The 22,770-nt window shown below is 54.8% G+C and overlaps 1 protein-coding gene across 1 annotated transcript; it reads right to left on the bottom strand.

The window, feature by feature from the left end:
• Nucleotides 1–931: 931 nt before the first annotated feature.
• Nucleotides 932–12,553, bottom strand: CAPN11 (calpain 11). The gene is made up of 21 exons (XM_069488387.1): nucleotides 12,311–12,553; nucleotides 11,882–11,951; nucleotides 9,539–9,657; nucleotides 8,654–8,787; nucleotides 8,348–8,516; nucleotides 6,989–7,072; nucleotides 6,812–6,897; nucleotides 6,487–6,561; nucleotides 6,138–6,298; nucleotides 5,733–5,911; nucleotides 4,005–4,016; nucleotides 3,472–3,683; nucleotides 3,148–3,187; nucleotides 2,988–3,053; nucleotides 2,846–2,903; nucleotides 2,658–2,722; nucleotides 2,281–2,349; nucleotides 1,788–1,866; nucleotides 1,576–1,692; nucleotides 1,060–1,118; nucleotides 932–964 (listed from the first exon to the last, which is right to left on the bottom strand). The coding sequence occupies exons 1-21, from the start codon at nucleotides 12,536–12,538 to the stop codon at nucleotides 938–940; spliced, it is 2,109 nt and encodes a 702-aa protein (XP_069344488.1). The 5' UTR covers nucleotides 12,539–12,553; the 3' UTR covers nucleotides 932–937.
• Nucleotides 12,554–22,770: the final 10,217 nt, after the last annotated feature.

Genomic DNA, 22,770 nt, shown 5'->3' with positions numbered 1-22,770 from the left:
GGGTGGAGACCCCAGAACTGGTGAATCAAGGACCCCTTCCCCCGTCCCTCCTGTGAGGGCATGAGCTCGATGGGCAACAGATTCCTCACAAGAATAATAAAGGTTTGAATCTGAACACCACAGTCCTCACCCCTCCCTGTCTCACACCTGCTGGCTGCTCCAGACACTGGAGTTTTTACTTTTGAGACCCCCTGCAGTGCTGCCTTTGGGGACCTCAGTTTGAGGGAGGAGATGAGGAGGCTCGGGGCCCTGTGGCCACTGCCTTTGCCAGCCCCAGCTCAGCCCCCAGACGTTGCTGGGTTCCTCCCGGGACTGCTGTGCGCTTAGCACTCTGGCACTGCCCATAAATGCCACCAGGGGCCCCTGGTTATTGTGACAGCCACACATTTCTAAGTGTTCCCTATCACCCTCGTTGAAAGCTACCCCACCCGGTCCCCTTTGGTGCTGGGGAAGTGACTTCCACCCCCCTAAGTCTTTTCTTGGCACAGAACGCAGAGACTTGGAAGCCAGTGACATGTGCTGTTTATTATAATGGCCACGGGAGGGGGAGAAGAGAGAGGCTGTGCCAGGAGGGGTGGTCAGCGGGCAGGTGGGGGCAGGACAGGAAGCATGAGGGCATGAGGTGGGCTACAAGCTCCTTCCCTATTCGTGGCCTCCCCAGCCAGGGGGCACTGGGGAAGTGAAACTTATACTTCAGTAAAATACACTCAGAGAGAGGGAGAGACTGTGGGGAAAATTCAGCCACCAGAAGCCTGGCTGGGGAAAAAGAGAAGCCTTTGAGCTGGAAGGATGGGCATGGAGGTTCCACTGCTTAAGCAGAGACGGCAGCTGGGGCCCAGGCACTGCCATGCGGGGCCCATTCCGTCGGCAGAGACCTGAGACCCTCCTTGGCCAGAACCCCTGCTCCCAGTGGTGGGAGGGGGCCCCCGCAGCGCCCCTACCCCCACATGGTGATCTCCAGCCACTGTGCAGAGAGGAAGCAGATCAGAGGACAGGAGGGTGGGGTGGGGCAGGATGGCCAGGGAGAGCGGAGATCCCTTCCCACCCCGCCCCACTTACCTGCTCCAGGTTCAAGCAAATATGGCCAGTATTCTTGGGGTCCTTGGTTAGAAAGAATGCTGTTTTAGGGAGGAGGTGGGGGAGAGAGGATGAGAGCTGAGTCAATGGTCCGAAAGACCCATTCCCAACTAGGTGGGATGTCAGAAAGGGCCAAAGAAGCTGTTCCTTGTTGCTCCCCAGATAAATCCTCTAGCCCGGCAAGGAGTTAATTACAACTCACATAGCCTTGCTGGGAGCCAGCCTCAGCTCTGAGCGCTTTCCACGGGCCAATCGTTTAATCTGCACCTCAATCCTGTGAGGGCAGTACCGTTATCATCCGCATTTTATACAGGTGAGATGGAGGCACAGAGAGACAGTGGCTTGCTCGAGTCGCAGCACCAGCAAGTGGTGGGGCTGGGATTTGAACCCAGTTCACCTGTGCCCTGTAGCGGGAGGAGTTCTGGAGCAGCTCCCCAGGGTGGGTATGTGGGAGAGGGCCCCGGCTTAGGCTGGGGAGGGGGCAGGTGCCTAACTCACTGAACATGGCCTTTAGCCTCAGGAAACAGCTGAGGAAGCTGTCAAACTCTATGATCATGTCATCATCTGCATACCTGGCCACCAGTACCTGCATTACCTTGTTGTTCACCTTGATGCCTGGGAGAGAGAGAAGTGCGGAGGGGAAAGGCCCAGGCCTCTGGCTGCTGCCACCCTCTTCCCTGCCCCAAAGCCCTCTCTTGAACCCCGGCCACCTGCTTTCTCAATAGCCAAGCGCATCTCATAAGAGTTCAAGGTGCCTGAGTGGTCCTGGTCGCACTCTCGGAAGATGTCCTGAATAGACAGACAGACGTGGTAGGGCCGTGTGCAAGGCATGGTTGAAATAATGACATACTTTAGCACAGTTGGCTCACAACAGCTGCCCAAGACCCCACGGGCCCCCTACCCTGGCCCTTGGGGTTCCTAATAGTCCTATTATCAGGTGACTGAAGGGTGGATTCCGAGCACAGCAGGGGGCCTCTGGTCCCCTGCCCAGTGCTCTCTGCCTGCATCCTTATGACCGGTTGCTATCTGGGCTATACTGGTTATTAAATATTTTGACTAGCTAATACACCAACACCCCAACAGACCCTTTTCCTATGTGTGTGTGTAGTTGGGGCTTCGGTTCGAGCTGTCCCTTACCAGTCCCATCCCTCTCGAAGCCCTCCTTTTCTCACCCCCATAGACTGCCCCTGCAGTGCCCTTTACCGTCCATTTCTTGATTTTTTTCCACAGGACCTGGAACTCTGAAAGCCCCAGCTTGCCAGAGCCGTCTTTCTGGGGGAGTGGTCAAGGATAGCAGAGAAGGGAATGGAGAGGGTGTCCTGGGGGACAGGAAGCAGGAAGTCGGCGTCTCTGTGTAGCTCGAAGGTGGAGGAAGGCAGGGGCTCACCGAGGGAGCCCAAGACCTGGGGTTCCCATACAGCAGCAACCAGGAGAATTGGAATCTTCTGCCACCCCAGAGCCTAATCCCCATCAGGAAGAGGGCATGGCTGGCCAGGGGTGGCCACCTCTGGGTGGGCTGTGGGTCAGGGGTCAGGGGTGAGAGGGCCCTGGGCAGGACCGCCCACTGGACAGGAAGATACATCCATGAGGTTGATCATGCAGCGGCAAGCGTCCACACCAAAGCCCCTGCTCTTGAGGCTTTTGACTGTGAGGAAGGGAAGGGGGAGAAGCAAGAGGTGGAGTGAACGGGGTATAGTGGGGGACACAAGGGGTGGTCCAGATGGGCACAGCATGGGCGGGCTGGGGGTGGCGGGCCTGGAAGACTCACGTTTGTTGGCCATCTTGTTGAGCAGCTTCTGCAGCTGAAACATGCCTATCTCCATGCCCTAGGGAGGGGGACCGTGAGCCCCGCTCTGGCCCTTTCAGCCCCACATCTGCCTCCCGTCAGCCCTCAGCCGTGGCCCGCTCACCTCTCCTGCCACTATCTCAAACAAGTGTATGAAGTCCGCGTCCATGTCTTTCTCAGAGGCCTTCTCCTGGGGGGAAGGGAGTGGGGAGGGACCCAGTCCAGAAGATTCCTTCACACCCCCTGATGCTTCCTCCCATCCCCCAGCCCACAGCCCCCCTCACCTCTTGGAGGTGCTCAGCATAGTTGACTTCGTCCAGTTCCCTGGGCAAAAGTGGTTGGAGGCTTGGGGTTACCAGGGGTCAGGGAGATGGGGGTTTCAGTGGGGTGGTCCGGGGCAGCTTTGTGTATCTGAAGCAACATGGAACAGCTCCATGGAATCTAGATTCTGGTTCTGCTACTAACTGGGATCTCACCTCCTTATGCCTCAGTTTCCCTGACTGTAAAATAGGGACAAAGTAGGGGAGGACCAGATGACAGCTCCCTGAGCTTGGCATCCTGCAGCTCTTGGGCTGGGGGCCTTGGCGCAATGAGGGGTGGCCCCTTACCAGGACTCGCTGTGCTTCTCTGTGAAGACCCGAAGCAGGAAGTCGGCATCTTTGTGTGGCTCGAAGGTGGAGGGAATGATGATATATTCCCCCGGAGGCAGCCGGAGTTGGCTGCTCACCTCCCGCGAGTTGGCAAAGGTCTCGGAAAAGCCGAGGTCCTGATATTTCATGAAGAAGTCCTTCTTCAAGTGGATATCCTGGATGGTCTGAAACTATATGTGTCCTGGAGGTGGGTACAGGACTGGTGCGAGTGGTCAGGGAGAGACGGTCCCCCAAGGTGAACGGCCTGGTCGGGCAGGTTTGGAAGTACGTATCTCCACCAACTGACCCGGCCTGAACCCGACCCAAGTGGTAGGTAACCCCAATATAGTCTCTTCCTTTCCTGACCTCCACCAGGAGCCCTAAGGGGCTGGAATGCTAAGCCGTGTTCCCCAGAGCCTTTCACCAAATCCCACCCCTTGCCAATCCACATGCAACCAGGGGTAGGGAGGGTGCCTGCCCAGGAACAAGCCCCACGTCTTCATCTTCCGTACCTCCTTTGGGACCTGGGAAGGAAAGAGAGAGGAGGATCAGATCCCTAGGGTGGAGAAGGGGCTCAGGCCTTTGGAAGCCCGGTGGGGTGTACATAGTTTGTGTGGGGGCGGGAGGGGGGGTGTTATGGGCAGTGGGACACTGGTGATGAGGTGGGGCATGGGCTCTGGCATTAAGAATCCCCCAGGCTGGGCATGGTGGCTCATGTCTGCAAACCCAGCACTTTGGGAGGCCAAAGCAGGAGAATCCCTTGAAACCAGGAGTTCAAGACTAGCCTGGGCAACATAGCAAGACCCTGCCTCTACCAAAAAAAAAGGATCCCTCAGCTTTGGATGGTGAAGTACAATTTACATAAAGTTTCACAGGGGTAGATTTTTATCACTCCAAGTTAAGGAGAGGAAACAGAATCCCAAAGAGGTGAGGAGATTTGCCCAACCTCGCACTACTAAAAAACGAAAGAGCTGGGATGGAAATCTAGGAGAGCATTTTCCAGAATGCTTTTTCCTGGAACACTCAGATCCTGCAGGGAGTCAACAGGGGATTATTGAAGTTGAGGATTGAGGACAAGTAAGTTTGTAAAAGGGTGAGTTAAACCAAGCTAAATAGGTTGCTGTACTGCAGGGCTGGGTTGTCAGCGTCTTTCACACGCTCGTGTGCACTGCAGAGCTCGGCCGGGGTGGAGCCTCTCCTGACTTATTTAACTTGGAGAATGTTGTCTTGGGGCATGTCACTCCTAGGCCTGGTGGCCTCATGGCCTAGGAGGAAGGCGAGGCTTGTATTTGTTTTTGTTTACTATTGAACTCCTGGAGACTGGACGGGGCCCTGGCGTATAGCACTGCTCCATAAATACTTGTTTGTATAAGTGAATGTAGGTGAATGAACAAATAGCCATTTCTAGAATTCTGCAAAGCATAGTTTGGTGTAGGAAATGCTTGTCAGGGATTTCTTTTTTCCCCTGGACCTGGAGTGAGTACTGCTGGTGACGCAGCTGGGGGGACATTTTCTGGGGACTGTGGAGAAGTCTGAGAGTGTCTGGGAATCAGGACACAGGGTCTGCCTCTGACCCTTGGATGTGTGAGCCTGGGCAAGTGACCTCACCTCCCTGGCCCTCAAGCTCCTTCCTCATCCTCAAAGGTGTTCTTGAGGTCTTTGGAACAATGTCTGGCACGAAGAACGTGCCAGCTAAGTGTTGTAGATGAAAAAATATCTGTGAAAGGAAAACTGCTGGCCCTGCTTCAGAAAGCACAAAATGGCCGGGGGCTGTGGCTCTCGCCTCTAATCCTAGCACTTTGGGAGGCTGAGGCGAGAGGATCGCTTGAGGCCAGGAGTTCGAGACCAGCCTGAGCAACAGAGTGAGACTCATCTCTAAAAAAAAAAAAAAAAATTAAGAATTTTACAGCAACAGAATACCCAATGCAAAAAACAAAAAAAATTAGCCAGGTATGGTGGCACATGCCTGGAGTCCCAGCTACTCAGGAGGCTGAGGCAAGAGCATCACCTGAGCCCAGGAGTTTGAGCTATGATGATACCGATGCACTCTAACCCGGGTGACAGAATGAGACCCTGTTTCAGGAAAAAAAAAGCACAAAGAACCACTCAAGAGTCAGGGCCGTGGAGCCTGCTGGAGCATGTCCCACCCCCAGGCAGGCAGAGACCCTGGGGAGGAAGGGTCCTGATGGAGGCGAGGCCAGATGAGGGGGCGAGAGTGGCTGGGAGAGCCCAGCACCCACCGAGAAGATGACAAAGCCAATGGTCTGCAGCTGGGCCCCCTCTGGCCGCGCGTGCCGCCAGTTCTTCTGCATCAGGGCCACCAGGCAGGTGCAGATGACCGCATCATCCTCTGAGTCATCCTCTGGGTCGTCCTCCTCAGGGAGAAAGATCTTAAACTGGGGGTTGGTCCAGAATGTGTCTGTGGAGGAAGCAGGTCAGGACGGTTATGCTGGGGGCAGGCCTTGACCGTGCCCTTCCCTGGGTGGACCCAGCTTCCCCAGCCACAGGCCTCCCCCTCCACACAGGATCTAGCTGATCCCTGACCTTGTGGACCCTGACCCCCGTGACCTTGTGCCCCAGGCCCGGTTTCGTAGCGAGTCTGTGGTCCCTCTCTCACCCCCAGCCCTCTGAACCCCCTCACCCACTGGGGTGGTTCCTGCAGCCCCCCGCGGTGCTGCCCCTACGCCAGTTGCCCTCGTAGAACGTGGTGTGCCAATAGCTCTTGCAGACCCCAGAGAGCGCGTCAGGCGTGAGGTTGCAGACCTCCAGGAGTGTGAAGTTGCTCAGGAAGTCCTGGTAGGACATCCTGTGGCGGGAGTGGGGCAGAGCCTGTCAGCCGCACACTGGCACCTACAGGCCCCCACCCCCCGCCCCGAAAGCCCCTCGGAGCCCTGTGAGAGGAAAACTGCTAGCCAAGGCTCAGTGGGGAGGGCAGCAGGGGAGAGGAAAGACCGGTCATGGGGGAAGTAACAAGTCCACCCAAGCCACACTGACCAGAAGTCCCCGTCCTCCTTCCTGTGCAGCAGCTTTGTCACCATCTCTGGGGCCACCTCTTCCCACTCCCTGGAGCTGGAGCAGAGACAGGCCGTGGAAGGAGAGGGGCGGGGGGGGGGGTTGGGGCACCGCCTTCCTCCCCCTGGGACTCCGGAATGCCGCCCGCTGGCGTCCTGAGCTAGATGAAGAGTCTCGAGGGAAGGCTTGCGCTGGTGCACAGGTCGTCCTCACAGGCAGGACACCATCGCTCCCTCCATGGCACTGCCTTGCTCGAGGTGTCCATTGTGCCCTCAGCCCACCCCTCACCTGGGTCAGGTGCACCTACTTGTCACTCCAGGCTCCGTTCCATTCAATCCGGCCCCAGGGATTCCGGACCCGAATGAGTGTTTCCATCTTGCCTCTGTAGAGGACCTGGGGGAGGGGCTACAGGTCAGGGCACAGTGTCCGGGGAGTCCTCTCCCTTCTCGTGGCCTCAGGGCAGGGCGCGGCTGCCAGGACTCACGTCTTGAATCCCAGTCACTGAGTAAGCGTGTCCTCTCACCAGCATCTTCTGGGTCATCGATTCCAATTGACTCTCAGAGGTGACCTGCAGAACAGAGGGAGGGGCGGACATTCAGGGTCTGGTCAGAGGGACAGAAGAAAGGTGAGAACTCTCCAGGTTCATTTTTCAAAAACCATTACAGTTATTTTGAAATAACTGTAGGTTCACATGCAGTTGTACCAAGTTTCCCGCAGTAGTAACATCTGGCAAAACTACAGTACAACATGAAAACCAGGATGTTGCTATTGATATAACCCCTCAACTTTACACAGACTTCCCCAGTGCTACTATTAATAGTTTCACTAGTAGCACTTCCCTAGTTTTACTAGTGCTCAGTTGTGTGTGTTCTATGCAATTTCATCACATGTGTAATCTCGAGTAGCCACCAACACAGTCAAGCCAGAGAACATTTCTATCACCACCGCATCCCTCCTCGTGTTGCCCTGTTACCCGCCTCTTCTCTCTGCCCCCCTACCCTGCCTCCTGACGACCACTGATCTGTTCTCCATCTGTATTATATTGTTATTTCAAGGATGCCACATAAATTGAATCGTACGGTGTGGAACCTTTTGGGGTTGGCTTTCTTCATCATTCGGCATCATTCCCTTGAGAGCTGTCCTAGTTTTCTGCACATCTCATAGCTCATTCCTTTTTATCGCTGAGTCCTAGTCTGTGTATACAGTCACCACAGCTTGTGTAACCACTTACTTGTTGAAGGATGTTAGGTTGTTTCCCATTTTTGGCTATTAAGAATAAAGTTGCTGTAAACATTTATGTACGGGCTTTTTGGGGACACAAGTCTTCATTTCTCTGGGTAAATGTCCAAGAATGGGATTGCTGGGTCCTACGGTAGCACTGTAGGCTCACTTATTTATTCGAACCAATGTTTACTGGGTGCCTGCTGGATGCTAGGCCCCTTCCTAAGTCCCAAGGCCCAGCAGTGAATGAGCCAAATACGGTCACTGCCCTCGTGGAATGTGAGTGCTGTCTGGAGAAGATGGGCTATGAATGAACACATAGATAAGCAAGACAGCTCCTCCCCCCCTCCTCCCCAGCCCTCTTTTAAGAAAAAAAAAAAAAAGGAATATAATTTTAGATCATGATAAATGTCGGGGAGAAAATCAAAACCAAGTAGAAGGTAAACAGGGTGAGGAGGGCTAGTTTAGACTGGGAAGCAGGGAAAGCTAGTCTGAGGAAGGAGCAGTTGAGCTGAAATGTGAATGAGAAGGAGCTAGCCACGCAGGTTTGTAGGGAAAGAGCCTCCTGAGTGAAAGCAACAGCAGGTGCAAAGGCCCTGAGGCAGGAGCACACTCGGCTTACTTCGATGGAGCAGCCCATGAGGGAAGATCGATCCATGGCCTTTCTAAGGAGCCTCAGCATGTTCTTAGGGGGCCGCTGGAGCTGGAAGTTCTGGGCCACGCCCCCTGTGAAGTCCTCAAAGCCCTCCATCGTGCTGCCCCCTGACAGCGCTTCATAGGATCCGCTCAGCCTGTGGGCACACAGGGGGCATTGTCTGGCCTTAGGGTGAGGTGTGAGCTTGGAAAGCAGAGGGTGCGGTGAAGATGTGTCCTGCCTGGCCCCCACCTCCTCCTCTGATTCCAGCAGTCCCCGGCTCCCAGCACTCACTTGGCATAGGCTTTCTCCAGCAGGGCAGCCCAGAACTCCGAGTTCTCAGGTGAGTGCAGGAACACCAGCTTGTTATTCTTTGTGGGCAGCTGGTCATCCACCACCACGTCCACCCACTGCCCAAACTGCCAAATCTGTGGGTAGCAAGGGTGCCTCAGTGGGGCAGGGCCAGCTGTCTGCCCCAGGGTCCCCCACCACCCACGTGCATGCGCACACACACACCCCTTGCATGGAAACCTTGTCATCCAAGCGCCTCCTGGTGGCCAGGCTCGGTGACACGCCAGTGTCAGCGGTCCCACTCCCCAGAGTGGTTGACTAGTGAGGGGAAGGCAGCGAAAAGCCTGAACCCCAATTCCTCCTCTCCAGGTTCTGCCATGGCCTGCGGGTGAACCCCACCCGCCTCTTGACCGCGGGCCCTCCTCCGAAAAAAAGATAGCTGGACTTTAGGATCTCTGAGGTCTTAAAAACTCTCATGATTCTCAGAAATATTTTATGCCATGGAGAATTTGTCCATAGGTTGCTACATGAAAGGGGCAGGTAACAGAATTTATGTGACAGAGACAACCAATGTCACACACACACACACACACACACACACACACATACATATATGTAATTAATCAGAAGGAGAGAAGGAGGGCCACAAACAGATAACAATTATTTTCTTTTTGGGCTTAAAAAAATTAGCTTACGTGGTTTCTTTCCTGAGCAGACATTTCTCTAATAATTAGGCAAAACCCCACCCCAATGAATGTTGTTTTTCGAAAGGGAAAAAGGTAAACTTCAAAGCACAAATGCATTTTCTCTCTCACACACACATACACACGGACACACAGACACACATGCACTCCACAAAGCGACTCTGGCTCTCAAACTGCCCTTCACCTGGAAATGGAAGATGCCGGCGTAGTTTCTCCTGAAGCCCTGGCCCTTGGGCACCACGCGGTACAGCAGTTTGGGGCACGTGGTGAGGGAGCCGATGGCAGCCAGCAGCCAGCAGTCTCCTGGAAAGACAGGCAGGGTTTGTCCCCTTGAGCACCTCGCCTGTGTGTGGGGGGGGGGGGCCCAGAATCCAAGCCCCAGAGGAGCAGGAGCCTGGCCCTGTCCCCACCCCGCCCCCCAGCAGAGACGCCCCTCCCTCAGCGAGGAGGCAAACGGAAGGCTGAGGGCAGAGGCATGGGCTCTGCGGAGGTGAGTTTCTGGACATTTTCGTTTATGGGAGAGATTCACAAATTAGAGCCACATGCTTCTGTGTTTTGCAGTTTGGGGAGGGGGTATTTTGGGCCTCAGGGTCTTGCTCCCCGCTCTGGGACCTGCTTTCTTTGGGAGACAGCCGATACTCTCCCATCCCTTGAACAAATCCAGTCACTCCCCACAGCCCCCCATCCCCGTGAGTACACTGGTGTGGCTGTGACCGTCCCAGACGTCTCTCCATCACATCATCACATTATATTGGAGACTCAGGGCTCAGTCTCTACCCCAGTGGGGTCCCTGGAGCTGGGCACCGATGGGGGCACAAGGGCAGTGTCCCTGGCCCGTGGGGGAAGAGCGCCATGAGTCAGCCGTTGCCATCTGTCTCCTGGGCATCTCAGCCCTCACTGGGGGGCCAGTGGCAGGGAGGTGGATGCCCCAGGCCAGGCTGAGGTTGAGGGCACTCGGAAACTCCTGTGATTACCAAGTGGCCTCCTGGCTGCCTGGGGAGGCAGAGGGCGGGATAGGAAGGGTAAGGATGCTCCAATCCCCATCACCATCAGGGTGACGGGGGAGAAGCCAGTTCTCCCTGCCCATAGCCCAGGGCCCCTCCAGCCCAGTGAGCCACAGCAGCAGCCCTGGGGCGTGAGGTCTCCTGGCCTCTGCCCTGCCCACACCCCGCCCTTTTCTCAGCCCCAACAGGGACAGAATCAGTCCCAGAGGAGGCCCACCCTGGCCTTCTCCCTAAAGAGGCAATGAGGGGTTTGGAGGAAACCGTGGACCAGGACCAGGCGCGGGGAGGAGGGTCTGTGCCGGTGCTGTGTACGGGAGCCTGGGGGGAGTGGGCTGAGTGGACCCTATGGCTCCCCTATTTGACACCTGAGACCGAGCAGGTTCTAGCACCTGTGGTGGTTTCAAAATATGCCCACAAATTCTTTGACCATCCTCCCCTCAACAGGTAGGGCCTAATTCCCCTCCCCTTGGTGTGGGCCAGATTCAGTGCTCGCTTCTAACAAATAAAATATGGTGGAGGTTATGGTGTGTGACTCCTGAGACTAGGTCATACAAGGCATTATGGCTTCTGTCTTGTCCCCTCTCTCGGGCTGTTCACTTTGGGGGAGCCGACTCACATGGTGTGTGCACACTCACGCAGCCCTGGGGAGCAGCCTGTGTGCCAAGGAAGTGAGGCCTCCTGCCGTGTGAGTGCGCTATCTGGGAGCAGATCCATCAGCCCCAGCCAAGCCTCCGGGTGACCACAGCCCCAGCTGACATCTCTGCAACCTCATGAGAGATCCCCAACCAGACCCTCCCGGCTGTGCTGCCTCCGAATTCCTGACCCACAGAAACTGTAAGATAAGAAATGTGGCCGGGCGCGGTGGCTCTCGCCTGTAATCCCAGCACTCTGGGAGGCCGAGGTGGGCGGATCGTTTGAGCTTAGGAGTTTGAGACCAGCCTGAGCAAGAGCGAGACCCTATCTCTACTAAAAATAGAAAGAAATTATATGGACAGCTAAAAATATATATAGAAAAAATTAGCCGGGCATGGTGGCGCATGCCTGTAGTCCCAGCTACTCGGGAGGCTGAGACAGGAGGATCCCTTGAGCTCAGGAGTTTGAGGTTGCTGTGAGCTAGGCTGACGCCACGGCACTCACTCTAGCCTGGGCAACAGAGTGAGACTCTGTCTCAAAAAAAAAAAAAAAGAAATGTTTGCTGTGACTTAAGTCACTAAGTCTTGAGTAATTTATCATGTAGCCACAAATAACCAATATATCCCTCCAGCTTCACCCCCAGACCCAGACTGCAGCGGGGGTGGGGGAGCAGAATCTAGACTCGGGGCGGGTAGGGAGGGCAGGTTGTCTGAACCTAGGGGGTCCCTGTTTTCCAGCCTCAGAAGATACCCTGGAGGATAGCTTGAGCCCAGGAGTTGGAAGCTGCAGTTAACTATGATGAGGCCACTGCACTCTAGCCTGGGCTCCTAACCCTCTTCCCAGATTCACCCGTCCCCACAGTAGAGACCATCCTCCTGCACCCCACTCACCAAGCACCCCCTGACAGATGTCGGTGGGAGAGATCCCATCGGTGATGAATAGAGGGTTGCTGCTGATGTCCTGCAGTGAAGGAATAAAGGTTTCCGGTGGCCCAGGACACCTGCTCCCTGTCTCCCTTCCACCTTTACTGGGGAAGGACGCCTACCTCCGAGTTCTAGGGGAACAGGTAAGGGGAGAGGGAGAGGGTGCAGGGCCAGCTTGGCGTAGCTATGGGCTGTGATAGCAAAGGTGGGTGAGTGACTTCCCAAGGGTTACCCGGGAGGTTTGGCTTCAGCCTGTTCGGAACCGCCCCCCCCTGCACCCAGCCCCCTCTGGTGGAGCCCAGTATCAGGATAGGGTGGTGGGGGTTGGAGACTGTAGAGATGACTGGGAGTCACTGCAAGCCCCCCCACCCCCATGCCTCGCCTTCCAGTGCCTACCTTGGGCCGCTGCCAGGAGATGTTTTGAACATTCTTGGAGTTGGGGCCTAGTTCCTTGAAGCCCAGCGAGCTGGGTTTGGCAGGGAACAAGGGGTCCTCGAACAGCTCCCCCTTCCTCAGACAGGCTGCTTGCAGCTCCTCAAAGCTCTGGTTGCCGTAGTTCTGGGCATTGTGGTGTTGGCCCACACCCTTGGCCTTGAGTCGACTGCTGTTTATGTGAGCCACCATTCCCTTACTGGGAAAAGTGGGCTCTGCTTAATAATAAAAAGACAAATAACCCAATTAGAAAACGGGATAGGTATTTCTCAGAAGAAGATATACAAATGACCAGTCATCACGTGAAAAAATAACATCATGAGTCAGGGAAATAAAAATCAGGACCACCCTGAAATCAAGACCACTTCATACCCACTAGGATGGCTATAATAAAAAGATAATAACAAATGTTGGCAGAGACGTGGAGGAATTGAAATCCTCAGACACTGCTGGTGGGACTGAACATAGTGTGGCCACTTTGGAACACAGTGTGGCAGCTCCTTAAACAGTTAAATGTAAATGTGACCCAGCAATTCCACTTCTAGGTGTATACCCAGGAGAAATGAAAATATATGCCCATGTAAAAACTTATACACAAATGTTCATGGCAGCATTATTCATAGTAGACAAAAAGTGGGAAAAACTTCCAATGTCCATCAGCTGAAGAATGGACAAAAGGCGGACGGTACATACAATGGAATGATATCCAACCACACAGAGAACGGGTGATGCGTGCTGCAACGTGCATGAACCTTACGAACACAATAAGTTGAAAAAGCCAGTCCCAAAGAACCCCATATTGTGTGACTCCATTTATATAAAATGTCTGAAATAGGCAACTCTAGATAGAGACGGAGAGTGGATTAGTGGTTGCCTAGCACCTAGGGGGATGGGGAACTGGAAGTGGATGGCCAAAGGGTATGATCTAAGTGATCTAAAATGATCTAAAATTGATTGTGCTGATGGATGCATAACTCTGTGTATAAACTAAAAGCTATGAAATTGATACTTTAATGGGCGAATTGTATGGTATGTGGATTATATTTCAATGAAGCTATTAAAAAAAAAATAGCCTCCAGACCACACAAACAGACGCTGCCTTTTGGGGAGAGTGGAAATAATGGAGTGTAGAGGGCGGGAGGGGCGGGGGCAGGGATGCAGGGGGTGGTGGGGCGAGTTGGGGAACAGCCCAGCAGGGGTGGGGGCGGGTGAGTCTCACAGTGAAAGTCAGGCTGGCTGATAGACCCTGAGCCGGCCAGGTAGCTGGGGACCCAGGAGCTCTGTAGTTCCTCCACCCCCAGGGGGACTGCCACCTGCTCACATCCCTTCCTGAGGCTTGCTGCCCCACCCCCCACGCACACAACTGACTCCCCGTCACCACCAGCAGACCCGGGTGAAGAGAAAGAGGCCAGAGGAGAAGAGAGTGAGGGAGGAGCAAGAGGAGGCCACAGAGTCGCCATCTGTGCTACTGGCACATGCACCCTGGGGCCTGTCCTCCCTCCATCTCCTGTTCTCTGCTGGTCCTGGAGCGAGAAAGAGATTGGCGGAGGGAAGGAAGGCCGTGGCTGGGGCCAGGGGTGTGGGAGGGTCAGAGCTGGAAAGGAAGAGGCAGCTGCAGGGAGGGCAGGAGGTCCTGCTTGTTTGGAGGTGAGACCCCACGAGCCCACAGAGGGGGTGGTTCCCCAGGGGTCTCAGTTATCCTTCCTCCCCTAAGTGAACGGAACAAGGAGACAAGGTCACTAGTCGTGACAGCAGAGTGACAGCACTGAGTGTGCTCTGTGCTAGGCCCACCAGCCCCGTGAGACAGGTACCTGCAAGGCCCCGGCGACCAGACTAGGAAGCAGAGGTCCGGGGGCTAAGTCGCTGGCCCAGGGTCACAGGGTAAGTGTTGGGCGTGGGATGAAGTCTGATGCAGACCCCAGACTCGACCTGCAACCTCCATCCTACAGTGCCTCCTGAGGGGAAGGGAAGCTTCTCCTTAGCCCAAGGCTGAGCCAGCGCCATCTTTGTTAACTAAGGGCATCCCTGGGCCATTTGCAGCTGGTCTTATGTCTTGATACCCACCCCTACTCTTGCCACTGCCCCAACAGGCAAACCCATTCTCCTATTCCACGAGCGCCTCCTCAGGACTTCCCTCGGTCCAGTAATGACCCCCTGTCCACCAAGTTCCCAACATACCTACCTGTGTGCCACATCAAGACAGTCGCTGAGTCCTTCACAGGGAAGTCCCCTCGTGGGGCCCTAATTTCCTATTGCCACCATCACTGTCCTAGGCCAATGCCTCTAAGATACCTCCTGGACTCCAAATCGCTTCTTGGCTCCTGAAGACCCTCTCCAATCATCACGTAGGCTGCCCCCGCCATATGCCACATCAGCCTCCTCTGAGTGAAGTTTTGAACCCCTTACTTCTTCCGGCAGCTTCCAGGACATCACTTTGCCAGCAGGATAAAGCCAGCCCCAGAGCCTCCTCCAGCCCTCCGTCCACCACTCCTGGCACAAACCCATCCCCCTGCCCCTGCGCCGTGTTGCAGTCCCAGGGAGACCCTGCCCGTCCAACCAGCTCTCCTGAGCACTGCATCCCAGAAGAGACGGTCCTCCAGCAGTCTCCTCCATTCCTTCTCGCCAGTCCCCTCTCCGACAGCTCAAATTCCAAACTGGCTCATTTTCTTCCTCTTGCCTCCCCCAAGCTAGAGACCTGGGGATCTTCCTAGAGCCCCCTCCCTGCCCTATTCATTCACTATATCCCTTAATTATCAGTTGTGCTCCCCCACCCTCTCTCCTGTCCTCTCCTCCTCCTCCGAACTGCCTGTGACGGGGCTGCCAGGCGTGGATCCGCAGCGCAGCGCAGTGCGTGCATGGACTTGGAAGCTAAGCATCCCCCAACCATGAGGCCTCCCACGCACGTTGCTTAATCGCCCCTGCCTTGGCTTCTCCATCTGGGGAATGGGGCAACGATGTTCTAGGGCATTTGCAATGGTTTCTGGCACAAAACTTACTCAAGAAGTTGAGTTTAAATTGCAAAAATCTAGGCAAGAAGAATAATTTCTTAACTGGCCCCTTTCCTCTAACCTCCTCCTTCCCCACTGGTTCTCCACATTGTTGGCTGAGATTTTTAAAAGGCAAATCTGATGAGAGATAGTCCCCTGCCCACACTTCAGGTGGCTCTGCCCTTGTTAGCACGACAAACCCAAACCCTGTACGGACCACCTCATTCCTCGGTGGCATCGGACTGTCCCCATCGCTGTGCCTCTGCCTGCAATCATTCCTGATCCCACACACACACTGTGCCCACCGGGAAAGTCCTGTTTGGCCTCCCAGTCCCTGCTCAACTCATCACGGCCTGCCTGCTCCGAGTTACCTGTCTGTCTCCTTCCTCCATCTCCATAGTGCCTGGCCCGCCAGCAGGGCTCAGAAATGCTTTCAATAAACGAGTGAAAGGATTTCCTTGCTTTGCACTGGAGTCATCGTTCATGTTTCCTCCCTCCTGTCCCTGCCTTACTCCCTGTCCTGCCATCACCCGACATACTCTCTATTTTGTTTATTTTCTGCCTCCCTCCTGCATGAAAGCTCACGAGGGCAGGGGTTTTGTCTGTTTTGTTTGCTGCTGCAGTCCTGCTGCTGGATTGAGCAGGCGCTCAACAAATACTTTGAAAGATACTCCCCGGCAGCTCTGGAAGGGAGGAGGTTTGTGCTTGTTGGTTTCTCCCACGGGAAGATGGCCTGATAGCCATCCTGTGAAGGGGTGGGTGGGTGTGTGGCTCATCCCTGGAGTCCCCACTTGGTTAGGGGGAGCCCCTAGCAGGGCCCATCCCAGAGCAGGTGCCTGGTAAGTGGTGGGACCCACGGACTCCAACCCCGCACTGCCCACGCACTCATGCCTAGAGCGGGACCAGGGACAGAGCCAGAGTGTTGGTTTGGGGCATAAGCAAAGGTCCTGGGGTCCCTTTGGGCTCCCTGGGACCTGGAGCCTCCTGGCTCCCACTGAGAAAAGTTTTGGTCTCAAAAATCAGGTTGAAGATGGACCCAGGATCCTGTCCTTTGCTTCTTCTACAGAGCCCCCGTCCTGTGATGAGAAGAGATTAGGGATTCTCCCTCAGCTGCAAGAGCAGCTAGCACTTCACTTACATGGCCATGGCGTTTATAAGAATGACAATAGTTAGCAGTATCTAGGGGCTCACTTCCTGCCTGGCACCGCTCCAAACACTCTACCTGCATTAGCTCACTGAATCCGAATAACAACCCTATCGGGTAGGCGTATTGTTACCACTTCCCTGCTACAGGTGCAGAAACTGGGGCACAGAGGTCGAACCTTCTCAAGGCTGCACGCTCGGTGGGCAGACGGGTGCATGCCCTTGCCCATCCTGCTCGCTGCCCGGCTGGGAGGCAGCCACGGGGGAGCAGAGCTGTCTGGAGAGAGGGATGAGAGAGGCCAGCAGGCCGGGTGCCTCCCTCCGTCCATCTGACTACCATTTCTGAGTGGTCTGTGGTCTCTGTTAGTCACTTCTCGTTTGCGGGGCAGCCGGAGGGGCATTGAGGATGGATACAGGTGTTGGAAACGGGTGGGGGAGGCAGCTTCTTCCCCTTTAGCAGATGTCTGGGCTGCACGGGAGCCAGAGTGGTTTGCCGTGTGACCTGGGCATGTTGCCTCTCTGAGCCCTGGTTTCCTCACCTGTATAAAGAGGCTGCTTTATATTTAATACCTGAAGGGTGTTTGGGGATTAAATAATGCAACTCATGTGAAAAAGACTGGCGTTTAGCAGGCACTCAGAGAATGTTAGTCGCCTTCTCCCACTGACCTAGCTGGTCAACGGGTGTGTGTTGAGCTCCTATGAGGATCACACAGCCCCCTGCTCTGCATTGCAGATGTGCCCCTCCGTCATAGGACTTAATGGTAACAGGGACATTATTTAACATACTGGGGTCATCTCTGTGCTTGTCTCTCTCTGCCACTAGGTTTGAGCTCCTGAGAGCAAACCTCAGCTCAGCTCAGACACGTTTTATGGAGGATTTATTCTGGGCTGGGAACTGAGGGGTCAGAAGCACCCCCACATGAGCTCGGAGAGGATCCCACGAGGCCCCTCCCCAGGCTCAGCCCCAGGGGCCACAGAGACAGGGAGCAGGTGCCAGGGACCGAGGCCCCCAGGCTACGGGGAATAATCAGGGAGGTCTGGGGGGTAACTGTCCCTTTCCCCTGCTCTGAGCTCATCCCCCCTCCCCAGTGGTGGGTGCAGTGTGAATTCCTGGTTCTGGAAGAATCGGGTTGGGGAGTGGGGGAGAGGGTGGGTGGAGCCAGAATTTGGGAGCTCTCCCTCCACTTTCCCCTCCATTTTCCTCAAACCCTTTGTCTTGCAACCCAAGCCCTCAGATTCTCTCAGAAATGCTGGAGGAAGCTCCCTCAGTTGTTCAGGCTATGGGAAAATGAATACGAGTGTGCGTGGTGGGGGGTGGGAGGAGAGGGTGAGTGAGGGGCTTATTTCCTTGTCCAAAGAGACAGAGAAGGGGGGCCATGGGGGACAAACAGTGGAGCCCCACAGATGCAGAGGGCTCTTGGGGAGGGCTGAGGACTGAGCACTTCGGTTTTACCCTCTGATCCTTAGCCACGAAGTCTGCCCCGGGTGGAGCCAGGGCCTCCCCAGAGAGGCTAAGTCAGAGGTTCTCAACTGGGGCATTTTGCCCCCCAGGGGGTACTTGGCAATGTCTGCAGACATTTTTGGTTGTCATAACTGGGGCTGGGGGAGCCACTGGCATCTAGCAGGTAGGGGCCATGGGTGCTGCTAAACATCCTAAAATGCACAGGGCAGGCCTCACAGCAAAGAATTTTCTGGCCCAAAATGTCGAGTGCCAAGGTGGAGAAACCTGAATCGTTAAGGCCACCCACACATTGAGTGGGTGGAGGTGAGCTGCTCCCTGCCCTTCATTGTGGGATCACCGCCAGGAGGGCTCTGCCCTGGCTGCCCCCAGGACTGGGGTGCGAGCTCTCCCCGGGGGTGTGGAGAACATCCGAGGGCAGACCAAGGCAATGGAGTTTCCATCTTACCTTCCTCGTCTCCCCGGAGCCCTCTGCACCCTGCTGGTCACCCAGCCCAGGGAGTCACTTCTCACTGCCGTCCCCAGGGGCTGAGCTCCTTCCTCAGCTCTGACTGGCAGGGAGAATTACACGCCCATACTCGCCACCATAGATGTCACCAAAAACTCTAGGGGGTCTCTAGAGTGGGAGACGGAGCAAAGCCCCGTCACCTGGGCCAGGGTCACGGGCAAGCCGAGACAGACAGTCCAGCAGCCCCCTCATCTGCGCGGGGTACGTTCCCGGGCCCCCAGTGGCTCACACCATGGACAGTAATCCCATATATGCTGTGTCTTTTCTCAGAAATACATACCCAGGACAGAGTTGAACTTACAAGTTAGGCACAGGAAGAGATTTACAACCAAAACTAATAATAAAAAAGAATAATTATAACAATATACTGTAATAAAAGTTGTATGAATATAGTCTCTCTCTCTCTCAAAATATCTTAATATTTTCAGACCACAGTTGACGGCAGGTAAATAAAGGCACGAAAAGTGAAACTGAAGATTAAGGGGGGACTACTGAATGTTAAAAGGCATGAATGGGTAGGAAGCTTTTGTCTCCTGTCTTTTCCATCAGTCTGGGGACCCGTACATTTTTTTTTTAAAACTATATTGATTTTATTTTTTTTTAGTTAACAAAAATTGTATATATTTGTCATGTACTATATGGTGTTTTGAAATATATACACATTGTGGAGTGGCTCGGTAGAGCTAATTAACATCTGCGTGACCTCACATACTCATCGTTTTTTGTGGTGAGAGGACTTACAATCTACTCTCTCAGTGATTTTTAAAATACAGCACATTGCCATTTGGGGACCTGTAGATTTAAGGAGAGCTCGATTTCCAGAGCTGGGAAGGAAACTCAGATGTTGTCCCAGGGAACTTCTGAGGAGCAAGGACTAGGTTTGGGGTCTCCTGCTGGGCGTACTTCCTGGGGACGTAACCAGCGAGGGCTGGAGAAGCTGGGAGGCTGGGTCCAGCCCCTGATAGGGGACTCCAGCTCCCCATTCCCCCCACCCCATGCTGAGGGTGAGGTCCAGGCTGAGCCCTTCTGCTGGCTGAGCTTGGCTGCCCTCTGACCCCCCCGGCCCCCACAGGAACAACTCAGCCCTGCCCCGCCAGGCCAGCCCACCCTCCCCCAGCTCCCGCGGTCTGGCCCCCAGGCCTCCTGCCGCCCTCTTGCGGTTTGATCTGCTTGGACTGAGGGGCCAGCTTTTCTAGGCTTGGGAGAGGTTTTCTTCTCTAATGGCTGCCTGGGCTTCCTCACACAAGCCCTTTCCCCTGCAGCCATGACAGTGGGAGGGCTGGTCCGCTCCTCTCCCCACTTCCAACCCCTCAGTGGCGGGAAGGAGGAAGGTTCCTGCCCCGGCCTACCACCCCATCTGGCCATCAGCCGCCTGCTCTTTCCCAAACAGTCAGGGGAAGAGGCCCGGCTCCCGCCGTAGGGAGCATCCAGTGTGACGGAGGAGTCACAGTCCCCGTCCTCAAGGGGCACCCAGTCTGCTGGAGACACAGCCCCTTCCTTGAGGTCTGCAGGAGGCGCAGGAGTGAGATGAGCCCCAGTAGCACCCACCTGGGGAGTACAGCATGCTGGCAGCCAGCCTGGAGCTTGACAGTTGAAGGTTCTGGGGGGAGGGGGAGAAGAGACCCTCCCCCCAGAACTCTCTAATCGCAGTGGGATTCCTAGGTCAGCGGCCCGTTTAACAGCTGCCTTCCCCTCCTTTCCTTCCCATTTGTCCCCCACGGACTGGTACTGCCAGCAACCCAGTTCCTCCCCTCGGGCCAGTCTCGGTCGCCTGATAAGGAAACCCCCCATCTATTACTTAGCACAGCAGCCACCTGAGACCCCCACCCCTCACGGAAGACCCCCATTAGCATAATACTAACCTAACACCTGGCACGTTAGCATATTACTAACCTAACACCTGGCACGTTAGCATATTACTAACATAACACCTGGCATATCAGCATAACACTAAACCTATTACCTGGTGCAGAAAGTAACCTAACCTATTACCTGGCGGGCATTAGACAACTGAGACCCCCCCTCCCCTTGGATCCCTTTCTTTCAGCCCAAGGCTACCAGGAAGGGGCTGTCCCTGACACACCAACCTAACATTTTTATCCAGAAAGCCTTCTCATTTCCAAAAGCCACTTCCTATGTCTCTGTGTCTTCACATGGTGCTCTCCTCTGTTCCCTTCTCTTCTTTTTTATTCTTGAGACAGAGTCTCGCTTGAGGGCCGTGGTGTCAGCCTAGCTCACAGCAAACTCAAACTCCTGGGCTCAAGCGATCCTCCTGCCTCAGCCTCCCATAGCTGGGACTACAGGAGTGCACCACCATGCCCAGTTAATTTTTTCTATTTTTAGCTGCCCGCCTAATTTCTTTCTATTTCTATTTTTATTTTTTTGAGAGAGAGTCTCCTCTGCCTCCTCGGGTAGAGTGCAATGGTGTGATCATAGCTCACAGCAACCTCAACCTCCTGGGCTCAAGCGATCCTCCTGCCTCAGCCTCCTGAGTAGCTGGGACTACAACCATGCATCACCATGCTGGGAAAATTTTTCTATTTTTAGTAGAGATGGGGTCTCACTCTTGCTCAGGCTGCTCTCAAACTCCTGAGCTTAAGCGATCCTCCCGCCTCGGCCTCCCAGAATGCTAAGATTACAGGCATGAGCCACCAAACCTGGCCTTCTTTCTCTTCTCACAAGGACACCAGTTGTATGGGACTAGGGGCCTACCCATTTCAGTATGACCTCATCTTAATTTAACGAATTACATTTGCAACTATCCTATTTTCCAAATAAGGTCACATTCTGAGATACTGGGGGCTAGGACTTCAACATATCTTTTGGAGGGACAAAATTCAACCCACAACAGTCTCCTTGACTGGCTACAGTCTGACTGTGTGTGTGGCTCTCTGCAGGAAAGGGGGCTGCTTGGAACTGGGACCGTGGTCCGGAGGGCCATCCTCACCTGCGATCATTGTGAGCAGGGACTGCTGAGGCTGCTCCAGGCCGCTTCGCCCTGCCTGGCACGAGCCAGGCACAGAGCAGACTCCAGATGGAATTGCAGAGCCTTGTTCTAAGCTCTGACATGACCCAACCTTGGGCCAGTCCTCCCCCACTCCCCTTTCTGGGTCTCAATTTCCTCAACTACAGGAATATTAATTATATTAATAAAGTTCTCATTATATGCCAAATTAGGCTAAGAATTTTCTACTTATTTAATCCTTAAAACAGCTTGAGGATAATGAACGGTATCATTAGTCCCATTTGATAGATGAGAAAATTGAGGTCCAGAGGGATGATGTAACCTGCCCAAGGTCACACGGCTTGTAAGTGGCTGAGCCAGGATTTGAACCTAAAGCCTCACCTCTTATCCATTATCTTCTGCTGCCCTCAGCTACAAAACAAGGATATGAAGTGGACTTTGGGACTCCTTGTGGCCTCTCCTCCCTCTTCTGTGACTCCGCCATTGTGTCTCTTGGATCCCTTGCAGTGCCCAGCACAGAGCTGGGCACTCATATCGTGACCTGAGCCCTGCCTGTGATGAGATGCCAGGGGCAGGGTATGGGTGGGCGTGGGTGCTCTCCTCTCTAAAGCCACCCGCCTGGGCAGGGCTCTCCTCAGGACTTTTGCTCCCTGTGGTTTGGGCATGATCTGCAGTTGCACATCTGGAAACATGGGAACCTGGTTTTGAGTTAGGTCCTGCCAAGAGACCCACAAGGTGGGGCTAGGGAGACCGTCCCTGGAGGGAAGGGGAGGCATGCTGGGCAGGTGAGGAGCCAAGGGGTCTAGGCTGAGCAGAGGCGAGGGCTGAGGTCTGTCCAGGTCATGCTGTGCACGCAGTAGGGCTTGCCTAACAAATGGCAGTGGTGTGTCCGCCCACCCATACAGAAAACAGCTCTGGGAGCACCGGGAGCCTTCACACAATCAGGGTGCTACTTTCAAAGCCACAAAACCTTTGCCCACCCACCAGGCACTCTGCTCCCCCACCCTTGGCCTGGCAGCTCCCTAGACCCAGGACTTTGGGGACTCCACCTGGGAGTTCATGTTTCAAGAGGCTGCAGATCTGATGTATATGTGAAGGCTGGGCCCGGGACCAAGGCCCTGACTTTCATCTCCACTGTGACTGGCCCACCCCTCCACCCACAGCCAGCCCCCATAAACGCTGGCCCTCCAAGCCGTGTTGGCAGTATCTCTCTGCAGCCTGGGCTTGGACCCCAGGCAGTTTGCTCCTGCCCCTTGCTGGTGCCCTGGTTGCTGTCCCCACTATAGGTGGTTTCTTGCTGACTAGCTACAGTAGTGGTCCCCAACCTTTCTGGCACCAGGGACCAGTTTCATGGAAGACAAT

The sequence above is a fragment of the Eulemur rufifrons genome, chromosome 15, assembly GCF_041146395.1.
Source record: "Eulemur rufifrons isolate Redbay chromosome 15, OSU_ERuf_1, whole genome shotgun sequence".
NCBI classification, from domain to species: domain Eukaryota; kingdom Metazoa; phylum Chordata; class Mammalia; order Primates; family Lemuridae; genus Eulemur; species Eulemur rufifrons.
Note: the sequence above shows the minus strand (reverse complement) of the source record. Positions and strands in the feature narration are given on the sequence as shown.